Raw genomic sequence first — 14234 nt, forward strand, 5'->3', positions numbered from 1 at the left:
AATTAATCCTAGCTTCTAGCAGGGTTTTAAACCTGTATTCCTCATCTTTTCAATTACATATTAAAATAATAAATTAAAATAAAATGCAGTTTCATTTGGAAACAAGACACTGCCACTGTTATTAAGCTTCCTCAATTTAAAATTACTTTTGGTTTCCATTTACCTGTCTCCATCCCGAATACGCCTGAACTGTGTGCTTAACAGACACATTAAAGTTGGCCCCAGTCGGCTCCCTGGAACTAAGTCCTCTACCATTAGAGCAGGAAATAGGTCTATGTTCAGTGGTGAACCATACAACCTATAAATAGAAAACCACAAATATTTAGTATCAGATATTTTACATTTACAAAATAACCAGTATGTGGTAAAACTATGGGCAAGACATATGAACAACTCACAGTAAAAATGATAGTGACAGTGCCACATCTTTTGTGAACTACCTGTGGGTCTATATGCAAGAAACCCTGCAATGTAGGTTGTATATGTGAGTAACATTACAGAGGTCTACAAATCTACCCCACAATTTCATTTCTTCTAATAGAACTAGAAATGCTACAATTCCTAGTTCTAGAAAATGAGAATTTTCTTCTGATTTCTTAGAACCATTTCTTTTTCAATAACTTCTCTTTCCTGCCCCTCTGTACACTTTTTCTTTTACTGTAGTTGAGATTAATTCTGTCTGATATTGTGTAGATAAGCTAGAGGTGGCTGGTAGCTGAAGACTTATTTTCAAACACTGACACTTTAAAGAAGAACACATTACTGGTAGTGAAGGATGTCCACATGAAAATACAGTGAATTATATTCCTGTTTGTTTTAGTGTACGAAATTGACGGAACCGAGCATGCAAATACTTGCACGAGACTGGCATTAAAGATGACCTTACACTGAAATAACATAATATTTAAAAGCATTTATAAAACCAGGTATTTCAAATCAATGCTTTAATGAACACATAGAGTAAATATTAACTTCTTATTCACAGAGATGTAGAAGTGGAGAAATTGTTCGTATGTGGGAATTTTCCACATCTATTTCCTAGCACGGATGGAAGTTTCTTTAAAAATCCTTTACCTCTTTCTTAACAAGTATTTTCTTCTAGATAAGATATTTAGCTACTAATTTTGCATGCACATTTAGGTAATTGATTATTTTTCTTCACCTCAGGCTCACCTGCTAAGTTTCTCCCTGATTTCAGGATTCTTAATTTCATTTTTCAGATCTTCAAAAGTCTGAGCTGAAGAAAGATTACAGTAAACTCTAAAATCATGGTAGGGAGGAATTCCATGATCTCTGCCTCTCTGAATATTCATAGCTGCCAGATCTAAAGCCACAGTACGTGCCATGGAGAAGAGTCTTTCTGTTAATTCTGTATTGAGTAATTGTGATGGGACACGCATCTTACCAGCAACACCAAACAATCCCCTTAGAAGTGGATCAATGCCTCCTTCATTTACAATCCGAAATGGAGAGAAGAATGCCTTATGAAGAGGTAGATGGCCTTGTGGAATAGGTTCAAAGTTTTCATCCAGTCGATACAGAAAAGGATTAATGAGTGTGTGACCAAACCTAAAAGCGGCAGTTGCAAACTCATTAGTTATGCCAGAATTAACACTGGGATCATAACCTTTATATTCGCCAAGCATCTTCATGCCTACCTCTCCAAAGATCTTAGGTAGCCAGTGGCTAAATGTTATGTGTTGCATTTCTGCACCAACAATTTTGCGTGTTTCATGATATATAGTGTCACCGTCCCAGTGTGGATTGAGTTTCAGTAGCTCTGTGGCAATTCTGTTGTGCTCTCTAAACCACAACGTGTGGATGCTGGTAAGACCCAGCTGTTCGTTAGAACGCTGATCACCAGCTAAAAAGCAGGGAATTGGGCTCTCATTTTCATCTTTCATACATTCTGTTGGTGGGCCAGTAGCAAATGGAAGAAGGGGCTTGCCAGATCTCTGTACAATGCCCTGTCTCAGAAGACCCCTTTGACTTGCCAAGTCTCTGATTTCAAGTGCTTCATGGTCTGAACTGCCATACACATTGGACGCATCGATGTATGAAGTCAGCTGGTTGATCTGTTCTCGTGGGTACACAGAATTCATCAGCAGAGATGTCATACCGCTTCCACAAACCGGACTGGAGCGTACAAAAAACATGCAGCGTGCACCATTTCGAACTCTGGGATCATTTGGTGGTATCATGATCGAAAAGCATGGAGGATCATTTGTACAAACTGAACTGCAGTGCTGACCATCTGAAAACCTGGCCTCGCTTAGGGCAGCCACAGTGAGGTCAAGGTCGTGGTCAAGAAACTGACCCCACTGCATGAGCATGTGAGTGTACTGGTCATCAGGAGTTATTGTTTCCGTTCCGATCAGAGTAGTTGAAACCAAGCGAGGCATTGGGAGTGCGTAGCCATTAGAGAGCCTCTTGGGTTCGATTCCCCGAGGCAAATTAAATCCATTTTCATAGACCGACTTTAACAGACGTTCAAAGGCTGTCAGAGAAGCACCCCACATGGGATGCTGAAGGTTGTTGCATGTTCCATCGTGTGTCCTGTACTTCTGGTGGAAGCACATATCTGAGCAGTTGTTCACTCGTCGATGGGCTGTACAGCCTGAGAGGTTAGCTATCAGGTTCAAGTACTGTGGGGATACAAGGTCATTATAGTGATAACCTGAAACCAGAAGAGAGACAGAGAGAAAATCACAGAATTCATAGACTCAAATTTCAAATTTATTTGAAATGCTACTTCATTATATTGCATTTCCCACCAGATTAAATATCCCTATTGTTTAAAAGGAACAATAATAATCACATATGTATGTGTATTAGAGCACTAGGCCATTTGAGCAACAATCACTATTAGGTCAGGAGGGATCTTTGTAAAATGCTAATTCAAGTACAACCTTTACAAAATGTTCATAAAAGCAGCGTATTACTTATTTGGTCACTTAAGAAAGCAGAGATATTTTCAGAAATAAAAGCCTTATATTGAGACAGATGGGAATTTTTCCCCATGTTAGTAAAAGCATTTTAAAAACTGTCGGCAACATTTATACGGATTTCAAGACTTTATCTTTTGAGACTTGATAATTCACTGAACATTACTATTTTGTTTTGCTTTATCACAGTGAAAGCTGCAGAATTTTAAGAAAAAAAGTCAACAAAAACCACAAAAGAAAATAACCACAGGCAATATAACTAAACAGAGGAGTGATCTCTAGGACAAGTGGTGTGCAATAACTCACATTCACATTACCCAGGACTAGTTTTTAAAGAAAACTGCTGTTTGCTTAACACTTGGCACAGGTTTCCTCTCCAATCCACACCATTCACCTCTGGGACTACAACATACTTATCGCTTTCCTGCATTTTTTTTCTCAGTTCATAGAAAAATAATATATAGAAAATATACACCGTAATTCATTTGAATCATGTTTTTATAACTTCAGACTAAGGCTATGTGTTCCATGATCTCTGCTGTGGTATGACGGCATGTGGAAGGATTGAAGACCATAAGGCCTCCTAGTACAGCGCTGGGTGAGTGCAAATAGCAGAACAGTCACGCTGTGCCTTGTCCATGCTGCCTATTAGGAGTCATTCTAAAAGTGACTTTTTTTTAGAAACATTTGGGCTTCGTTTCAGGAAAAAAAAAAAGTCATTAATTGGGGCTATATACACACTACCAGCTTGTGTAGACCAACAGAAATGTGTCCGTAGAATGAAATTTTTGATGCTGAGAAAGACATCCTTACTGTATCCATTGTGCAACAGGAACAGGTTTCCTTCAGAAAAGCTTTACTTTGTTCTCCTGGACTGAATGTGGCCCCGCACCACATTTTTCACTTAATCTGAGAAGAATCCATACTGTTCAAGACCATACTACAACTCACACCAAAGCACAGTACACAGGACAAGTGGGAGATTCACTTCAAATGGGCCCAGCTGATCCAAAGCATAAGCACACCTTGAGTGATTAATAGATATACAGCGTGGATGAGTGAGGTTCCAGGATCCAGGAGAGAGCCCAGGAGGTAGACTATTTGGCAGCATAGATGTACTTTTAGCTAACTAGGTCATACGCCACCATGGTTCTTGATCTGGAAAGCTTGCAGACAAGAGTAAAACTGAACATGCAGAATAAAGGCAGAAGGGAAAAAGGAAATGAGTGAGCGTACAGTCGTACTGTGTTCCCACAGGCTAATGGGGTTCCCATCATGATGGTAACCACTCAAGAATATGAACTGAATGCAGTTTTGCAAGAGGTCAGTGCAGGCTAATTACGCGCAGTCGGGAAATGTTCCTTTTAGTCCGCAGCTGAGTCCCAGCATGTCTGCAAAGATACCAACCTTCATCTATAATCAACACATAAATGTGTACTAGACACACTGCTGCTCTCTGCCAATTTCTACAATGCAGGGCAATTTCAACCAAACCACCTAAAGCCCCTCTTTGTCTTTGCCTTGAAAGTGACTGGATTGCTCATAGCTGCTCAGCTGGGACAGGACCTGTGCTCAGTCCGGGGACCTATGTTTTCTCAGCCTCAGGCTACGTGTACTCCAGGTGGTTTACAAGTCAACGCAGATATTAGAGACCCAGTGCTTGCATTAGGCAAAACTAACCTGTTCTTGTAGACATACATAAATTATTCTATGGAATACTCCAGACTAGGAAAAAGAAAAATAAACTACAGAGCAAAACCATGAAGTGCCACTGGGTAATGCAACAAAATACACTCTTTGAGGATATTATTGATAACATATTATAATATACTGGCTACTAGGGCTGTTTAAAACTACACCCAGAAAACTATCTTATTTTTAACACTCCTTTTTAAATGATCTTCATTCATCATGGAGTTCTTTCCTTATGATCATTATTCATGCGGTCTTTATATAAACATTTGTCTGCTGTTGTTATCCTGGTTGCCACTCACATTTCTGGAATCAAGCTGCGAGCAAAACTTGACTATGACTGCTTTGGGTGGAATGACCTTCATTACCAATTTAAAATAAAAGGTTCAGCATCTCTGTTTAGAAGTTCAAGTTGGAGGCAATGTCTCATCTATGGATCAGATTCAATGGCTTTCTGAGCAGAGTGGAGGTTGCCATAAATGTCAGTCTCAGACCCTTAATTACCCCTCCTATTGTAGGCACTAAGTCTGGCTCTGCTTTCTGAAAGGCTGGGGGCTGAATATTTCCAGTGCTTAGAAGCTGGCTAGCTCAATTCATATAGTATTAGCTATATTTTTTCAAACCGCAAGGAAGATGTTTCATGGAGTTATAGGAATAGTGATTAGAAGGGACCTCTTTACCCATACCAAGCTCCTGCTTGAAGCAAGGCTGTCTCCAGCACTGGATTAGCTCAGCTGTATCCCTGTCTAGTGGGCTTGAAAACCTCCGAAGTCTCTTCAGCCTTTCTAGATAAGTTGTTCCAGTGCTGCACTGGCCTCCTGATGAGAAAGTGTTCCCTAACATCCAGTCTGAACCATCCAAGCAGCCATTTGTGGCCATTCCCCTTGTTATACAGTCTGGCGCTGCAGAGGAGAATTTGGCTCCAGTCTTTCTTTGGAATGTTCCAAGACTCCTTAAAAAGGCTCTGAATGGGAAATTGTTGAGTTTCTCAACTGTTCCCAATGCAAAAGTGCTAAATAACACCTTTCATTGGGCTCTGCATTTTGAAATAAAACCAAGTAAAGACAAATATGAATATTAAAATCTGAGCATTAGGCTATTTAAATGAAAACAGATTTATTTTACTAATCATGTTTCCTAAAAGCCAGGTGTCTATGGATTTTGCAGAGCTGAGAAGCAAGCAATGGTTGTGAACAGAACCCTCAGTATCACAGAAAGTTGCCTGATTTTGTATTCATTAATTTGTATTTGTATGCTTTAATGCCAGTTTTTGGTAAACTAGGTGATTGAACTTCACTATTACAAATCCTAGTAAAAAGTAGTCAAGCAATTCTCACACATCAGATTTCATATACTCCTAGTATTATATTCAATATGCTTGCATATGCATCTAATCAGGGAACCAAATTAAATCAGGTTGCTTTTATAAAACACAAGCCTTCAAAGAATTTTGAATATGTTTTTGTGGTAAACTATACATCACAAATTATTTACTCAGCTCTAATAATGAATAACAAGCTGCTTTTACTAGCAAATGTTAAAGTACTCCAGAAAACTTGCAGTCTTTGGTCTTATAAACACTTGCCAGGTTCACGGTCAGAGTTAAATTTTTCGGAAGTTACAGTAACTACTCAATTATAAGCATCTAAAAGAATACGATAAGTAAAAATATTTCCTCTAGATTTTCAGTGTAGCTTTTGGCTATGTCTCAGGTCTCAAAAGCTCTCCTAAAACTATCATTATTTCCAAATGCTTCAGTTCTATGTCTCAAGCTTATCCACACAAATATCTACGCACATTAGTTGTACATGCTCCAGCTGGACTTCATGAATTTGAACTTGGACTTCAGTAACTAAAAGGCAGAAATATTAAACCTTGCTTTTTTCTGCTATTTATAAAAAACAGCAAAAACTGTATTTCTCATTACATCAGATTCTGTGTTAAAGGAAACAATTAGCTTAGTTTGATATGCATTTATAGAATGAGTGGCAAGCAATTCTCTGGATACTATTGTGGTACATGCAGAAGCCTTGGTTTGTAAAGTATACAAATCCTTCTTGTTATATCATCTTTTCTCCTTGCCAAGGCACGCCAACGCTAAACGGTTTTACTTAAAGAAACATGAGCAAAATACTGATTATTTTAAATACATAACAGAAAAGTCTGTTTTGCTATGAAACAATGGTCCTAAAAAAATGACACGCAGGGAATTAACAAACAGGATGCATTATGCACTTCCATTTATCAAATCTGACCAGTAGAAGAATCTGAACATGAATCTTTTCCTATATGTCACTGTGAGGAAAGATAAAAACACTCTACTCGGAGAGTTCGGACAAACCGAGTTACACTATAATGTAGCAATGTGCAAACCAAGGACTGAATTGGGCAAACACATAGATTTGGTAAAGTTTTGCAAAGTCAAATAGTCCACTGATTTCAAGGTAATGGTTCTGCAATTGGGACTCAGAAAATAAATGTATCTTGATGTATAACGACTTAAGAAGGCAAATACACTTCAATGCAGAAAAATAAGGAAAGAGTACTGACTTGTTCCATTCAGGTCAACCATCAGACCATCTTGTACATGATCTTGAATAAGCTGTAATGTCCTTTCAAATATTTCCCCAGCTCTTGCTTGCTCAACAGTATATGGATCCCTTGGGTATCGAAATAAGGCTAGCAAATCATTTGGAGAACGAGGACGACTGATAGATAATTTGAAAAAAAAAAAAGTAAGTGTACACAGGAATTACAAAATAACAACACTACATAAATCACGCAAATGTTCAGCAACATTAGTACATACCTTGGATTCTCATCTCAAAATGGAAGGCAAACAAAAAATAATATATATTTAATAAAATAATAAAACATTAAACATTTAGTAGCAATTAAACATTTAGCAGCCTTTTAATACACATCATCTCAGCAGAACTGCTGCAGCGAATAGAGATCACATCAGGAATGTTTAAACAATAGCAATCCTTACATGTTCAACTGTTAGTATTCCCAGAACTAACCAGATGTTAACAATGTAGTTTAAATAATAAAATGACTTCTTGCCTAATAAATGTTCCATTATTTCTAGTATATACAAAATTCATTTTGACTTCTCAATATAAAAAAAAAGAAGGGGATACCTGTCAAACAGATGTGTACGTGTTGAATTTATTGCTCTGTCAACAGTTGCAATTGCTTCCACAATTGATGTTTGTACAAAAGGATCTCCATTTCGGCTGACATTAGGGACTACAGAAAGAGGAATTCACATGTTATTGCAAAAATGGCCACACACAAAAAGATACTTCTATAAAACAGTCTAGACACGACATCATTTCAGCTGTACAAAGTAAACCCCTGTTCTTTAAGCATTAGTTCGTCCAAATATAAAATTCTTAACCATTTTGGAATTCTATCCAAGCATAGTACAGTATAGCAAAATTCATTTAAAACAGAAGTTAATATAAGTTTAGGAGTCAGACTACTTATAATTTTAAAACAAAATAAAGTGAAGATAAACGCATACAGCATTTAACTGTCCATCAATTAGTCCTAAAATTTCCAATAAAAACAACCAAAGCAAAAAAAACTTATTATTAAGGGTTTTTTTCTGGTGTGGTGTATTATCAGCTTTCAGGTGCTGGTATCAAAAGACTGACCTATATCCACTGAAATCAGTGCAAGTATTCCCTTTGATTTCAGTTAGTACTGAATTAGTACGGAATTCAAAGTAAGAATTTAAAAGGTTTACAGGAATGTGTTGCAAGAAGTGGAAAATACTACCAGACTTAGTTTGCCTTTTAGAACACATACATCACATAAGTCCAAAGAGATTTCACAAAACAATGAATAAAACACACAAAAAATAAATTTAAAAAACCCCACAGAACTTTATATTTTCCCAAATAGCTACAGTAAATTAACATCGCTCCTCTCCTGAGCTTAGTCTAGTAAGCAACACACATTAATTTTAAAAGGCTATACATATCTTATTTATTTTGATCATTACTTTGTTTCCTTCTTTAAAATTATCTAGTGTTTTAATTCTATGTTAAAAATCACATGGTTAAAAGCTATTTAACAACTCTGCATAATACTGGAAACTCACTAATGCATAGGGCCATTCATCTGCATTTTTATAAAGTACTCATTTGTACAACGTATCTAGGGCTAATAACCTTCCTTCCAGTCTAAACCGAGAACTACCAGATCCAGGGACAACAGCTAACAATCTTCAGAGTGTGTTTAGATTGGAGGAGTCACAGAGGAAGAAGGGTAAAGTAGGGAAAAAGTCCAAAGCAAATACACTGGAATAAAATCAGCAGATGTACAAAATCAGCTGACATTAAAACTGCTGTTTGCAAGCTTTTAATGACGTTTTCTTTCTTTTCTAGGCAATATTTCATTATTCCTCCATAACTGGCAGCTTAGGCTCTGTCTATACAGGTTTCAGAGTCTGGACCTGGAACTTAACCATCTATACTGTCAAATAAAACAGTCCCTGGCACTCTATAGTTATAGCTGAAGCCCCTTCCTCTGCCCTGAGGCCAGCTGCCTTGGGCTGCTGACAACATATTCCCAGCATCCCAAATGAGCTGACCATTTCCACAGTGCCTAACAGCAACAGTCCTTGATGTGTCCTAATTACCAACTGTCCTCCTTGCTTGACAGCTTCATTTTCATAGCAACCATAGAGAAATATTACAGATAAGCTACTTATTTTAAGGAGAAATATCATTTACGGTTTGTTACCCTCATTTCAGTTGCTTCAGTGACTGTTTGCATGCCATGAACCATTTTAACACTGCAACGCTGCAGACTGTAAAAATCCGGTGGCTGGTTACCTTCCCTAGTGCTGTGTGTGGTAGACGTAATCTTGGTGGTGTTCAATTCAGATAAGTTTTGCAGAGCTAGCTTTCTGATTAATGGTACACGTGGGCTGAACCATAAGTCTTGGTCAGACATTAACTATACTGTACTTTATTTTTGTTTAGACTATTTGCTGCCAGTAGTGCTCTTTTTAGACTGATAATACTAAAAGTTAAAGCTCCCTGAAAGCCTTTCACACAATACCTTTTTTGGGGAAGGAGGATGCAGCAGGGGGAGAAAAATGCAATTCTTTTAAGCAACAAAAATGTAATCCACACACAGCCTCTTGTCTTGCAAAACAACAGAAAAGGACAGGAGGAAATGGCAAAAGAAGAGCATCTTTAAAATATTATCAAACATGGCCAGCAAAACCTGCCCCTCAGCTTCTATACACTTGCCTTTATTCTGTCTCAATGTTAAGAAAAGATTTTTATGCATTAGGAACATTCGTAAAACATTAACGGTCTAAAAGAAATGTTGACATGCAAGTTTTTAAGCATTTCTGGCTATGTCATTATTAATATTATCCAAATAGCAAGTATCAAGTACTTATAATCTGTCCACTTGTCCTCCTTGCTTCTCTGACAGATTCATTTTTACAGCAACCACAGAGAAACAGTATCTGATATCCCACTAGTTTTAAAGAGAAACATCATTTACAGTTTCAGACTGAATGCAGATTAATGAAGGGTAGTTTCACTAGTTTTAGGTTTATTGATGCTACAGTTTACAAGAAAAATAACCACATTACAATTAAATATGGCAGATCAGGTAGCACCAAGTTTTGTATTTTGCTAATTTCAGCAGATGAGAATGAGCGGTTGACACCTGCACTAAGTGAATGAAACTGGTTTCGATTGGGGCTATAGTTCAATTAATGGTTTCATTTTTCAGAGCTCTTATTGATTTGAGATCTGGCTAATTTATTTTTTTTTTAAACAGGACCCTTTTTTTTTCTGTGTATCTCCAGATTAACTGATTTTTATGGACTTACTTTCATTCGTAGACATCCTATATGTAAAAGAAAACTTATCATTGAATGACTCCCAGTCCTGCTATTTTTCTCTCAGAAATCATCTTTACAGATTGAAGAAATATTACTTTTGATAGAGGAAGGGATAGACTGATAGTCTACTAAAAGCAACTTAAGCCAGGAAGCATCACAGTTTTATTGATACCATGTGATTGATATCATGGTAATCAATACATTAGAAAAATCAATCACTGATGCACATTTATGAATTTAGTAAACAAAATACAGAACACCAGACATGACACTGGGAAACAATACTCAATATGTTAAATAAATCGCTGGTCAATACTCATTTTTCAATTATACAAAAACATTGTGTCATATTTTCTACTGAAAGACAAAAAAAATCACAGTTTCCTTAATATTTTCCATGAAAACGAGTCCGAAGAATCAGCATTTTTACTCAATAAGTCAGAAAAGCATTAGGGCCAATCTGTGTAACAAAGTTTTTTTCCTTAGCCTCTTTGGCTGCTTTATTAACAATCATTACATATCAATAATTGATAACTATTATCTGCCATTACTACTTTCAAATAATTAGAACAAGGTCAAATATTCTCCTTTTCTTCCTGTTTCCTCCTTCAGCTTCTTAAGATCTGTCCTGGTGTTGGCTGGGATAAAGTCAATTTTCCTCCTAGTAGCTGGTACAGTGCTATGCTTTGGATTTGGATTTAGTGTGAGAATAATGTTGCTAACACACTGATGTTTTAATTGTTGCTAAGTAGTGCTCACACTAGTCAAGGACTTTTGAGCTTTCCATGCTCTGCCGGGTGCACAAGAATCCAGGAGGGAGCACAGCCAGGACAGCTGACCCAAACTGGCCAAAGGGATAGTCCATGCCATATGATGTCACGCTCAGTATACAAGCGGGGGGAGTTGGCCAGCGGGGTAAAGCGATCGCTGCTCGGTGACGTGCTGGGCATCGGTGGGTGGTGAGCAATTGTACCGTGCATCACTTGCTTTGTATATTATTATTACTACTACTATTACTATTTTACTTTATTTTATTTCAATTATTAAACTGTTCTTATCTCAATCCATAAGTTTTCTTAATTTTACTCTTCCAATTCTCTCCTCCGTTCCATTGTGGGGGGAGTAAGTGAGTGGCTGTGTGGTGCTTAGCTGCTGGCTGGGGTTAAACCATGACAAGATTATTATTGCCTTCCTATATTCTTTCACAATGGCTGCAGCCTTAATTTTCAACCAAGTGCTGTAAGTGCCCCTTTAAAGATGCCACAGGACTTTTTTTTCAAGTTATCCCTGAAGATTAGACACTGTATTCGACTAGCAAATTCTAATAGGACTGAATAATATCTCAAGAGGAAAGTAGTATGACTAACTGGAGCCTAAAGCATCGTTTGTTTTGAAGCTTAATGCCTAAAGACATTCTGGCTGACATATTCCTATCTTACATCTGTGCAGACAGTTGCCTGAATTAAATGAAATGGGAAGAAAAAAAGGAGATGGTTATGGGAGAAAAAGAAAAATATGAATAAAAGAATTTAACATTTTAATAACTTTTTTGCATTTTACAAATTAAGCAATTAGAATAAAACTATTAAGAGTTAGAACTCATACCTCTGATTCAGACACCTTACCATTAACAGTAAGCACCATACTAACAGAAGAGTATCCTATGGTATTCCGGGCAACACATTCATATCGACCTTCATCAGCTGTTCCAACATCACGAATGGTAAGAAATCCCTCTGGACTAACGTGAAATTTTCCACTCTCAGTTACCTGTACTCCATCCTGCAGCAAAGCACAATGTTTAATTATTCTAAACACTCCTTGTTCTCAAACCTGAATTTTTGTCTTCTTTTTCTCTTTTATTTTACAATTTATATTTCCATTTTGTATGCCAAGATAATAGTCAAATAGACTTAGATAAATTACATAAAAAAACTCACACACTATTATACGTTGTCAGGAGGACTTGCATGTACTTCTAAATTGTACGGTGTATTTATCTATTTTTAAAAGTTATCATTACTATATATCAAAGTATTTTAATAGTTATAGGTCCTCACCACATACAATTTAAGACCCCAAAATAAGATGGCACCTCTGGAGAACATATAAATTTGATTTTACTAAAAAGTAACCAACTGAAGAAGATCTCAAGAGCTTTATATGTATCAATTCTCCATGTACTATGCATTTAAAAGCTATTTAAGGTACATTAGAGTACATTTTCTAACACTCACTAAATGAAGAGAAGATGATAATCAGGAAAATTGAAGTTCAATATTAGCAACCCATTAATTCACTAGTAACTCCGCTAATAACTCTAACTAATAACTTGATATAACAATTATTGCACCAATGTAAATCAAAGCCACAGAGAAGTTACCGAAGAGTTACTGAAACATGTCCTGGCTGAAGCATCAACCTAACAGTGTCAAAGGGCTCAGCAATACAGTATTTTTGGTTGCTTTATATCTTTAATATCATTGAAAGTGTGACTATTAATAGGATATTTGCAAAGAACTGTCACTAAAATACATAGGCCTTTTAAGACCTACATTATGAATTTTAGCTGATCTGTATAATGATTTCCATAACCATATTTCCATACATATTTTTACATGTTTAAGATTCAGGTTTGGTATTTATATACATGCTCTGTATTAAAGAAGACTTGCTGATTGAACTTCAGGTAATCTTTACAGACACTAGAGCAAGCAATAATTTGACAACATGCACTTTAAATAGCTAGTTATGAAGAGATGGAAAGGCCACTGCCTTTCTGCAACAACCAAATATCTAGTACCTTATTCCATGTAATTACTGGCTCCGGCTCTCCTTGAGCATTGCATGGAATCTGTACGTTTGTGCCGACCTCCACTGTCATGTCACTGGGAACGCTGGCAAATACAGGAGTCACTAAAAAAAAAATGATACATTGACAAGGTCTGACATAAAATTTGTGTAAAACACGATCTGAAAACATTTCTTAATCTATAACCCTATTCTGTCTGCACATTTTTAGTTGCTTCAAAGTTTGTCTTAGCGATAAAATTCCTTATTCCTGATGTCTGCTTCAGGCCGATTTTTAAGTAATCTTAACTTCTAACAAACAGGCTAGTAGTTGCCGAAACCACTTAAGTTCCCTAAATTAAAAGCTCTGAAAAAATTTCTGTTAATAGCTATATCTGAACAGTCACCAGAATGTACATCCATCCACCACTGTCAATTTTAAGTTTTAATTTTTTAAATAGCAACAACAGAGATTTCTTAGACGATAAAAGGAAAATGTTCCACAACTCATCCAACTGTGATTCCCCCAGCCTGACTTGCTGAGGTGTTAAGCCTTCACAGAGCTCCCATGCTCCAACTCCAATGAATCTTAGGCCTTAAAGCATCCAAAAACCACCTTCAATTTTAAGGACACAGGGTACACCATTACCTAAATCTTGTGTGAAGGAAATGAATGCATTTTTTAATCCTAATTTCCTTCAAATCCAGATTGACATCCAGCACTCAGATATCATCATGAGTAGCACATACAAGATTATGAATATATTAAGAATCATATTTCTGCTGTAACATATCAGTGGGGAGTGGGAGGGGGCTATGCTTTTACAGAGGAGTATTTGGCCACACAGCATACATTTATACTACCAACCAAATCTGGCCCTGGCGTTAAACTGTTTGTAGGCAAATGGCTATCAAGGACCAGAAACCAT

At 36.9% G+C, this 14234-nt stretch overlaps 1 protein-coding gene across 1 annotated transcript in view; it reads right to left on the reverse strand.

Annotated features, from left to right (window-relative positions):
• The window catches only part of PXDN (peroxidasin), an 88786-nt gene that overhangs the window by 17387 nt on the left and 57165 nt on the right, over positions 1-14234 (reverse strand). Inside the window, exons 13-18 of the mRNA XM_064447976.1 lie at positions 13319-13431; positions 12141-12297; positions 7781-7889; positions 7188-7345; positions 1174-2677; positions 164-298 (exon numbers count right to left, since the gene is read on the reverse strand). Of these exons, the coding sequence (XP_064304046.1) occupies positions 164-298; positions 1174-2677; positions 7188-7345; positions 7781-7889; positions 12141-12297; positions 13319-13431 (2176 nt within the window). The remainder of the gene's footprint in view (positions 1-163; positions 299-1173; positions 2678-7187; positions 7346-7780; positions 7890-12140; positions 12298-13318; positions 13432-14234) is intronic.

Source organism: Phalacrocorax carbo, chromosome 3 (genome assembly GCF_963921805.1).
Source record: "Phalacrocorax carbo chromosome 3, bPhaCar2.1, whole genome shotgun sequence".
NCBI classification, from domain to species: Eukaryota; Metazoa; Chordata; class Aves; order Suliformes; family Phalacrocoracidae; genus Phalacrocorax; species Phalacrocorax carbo.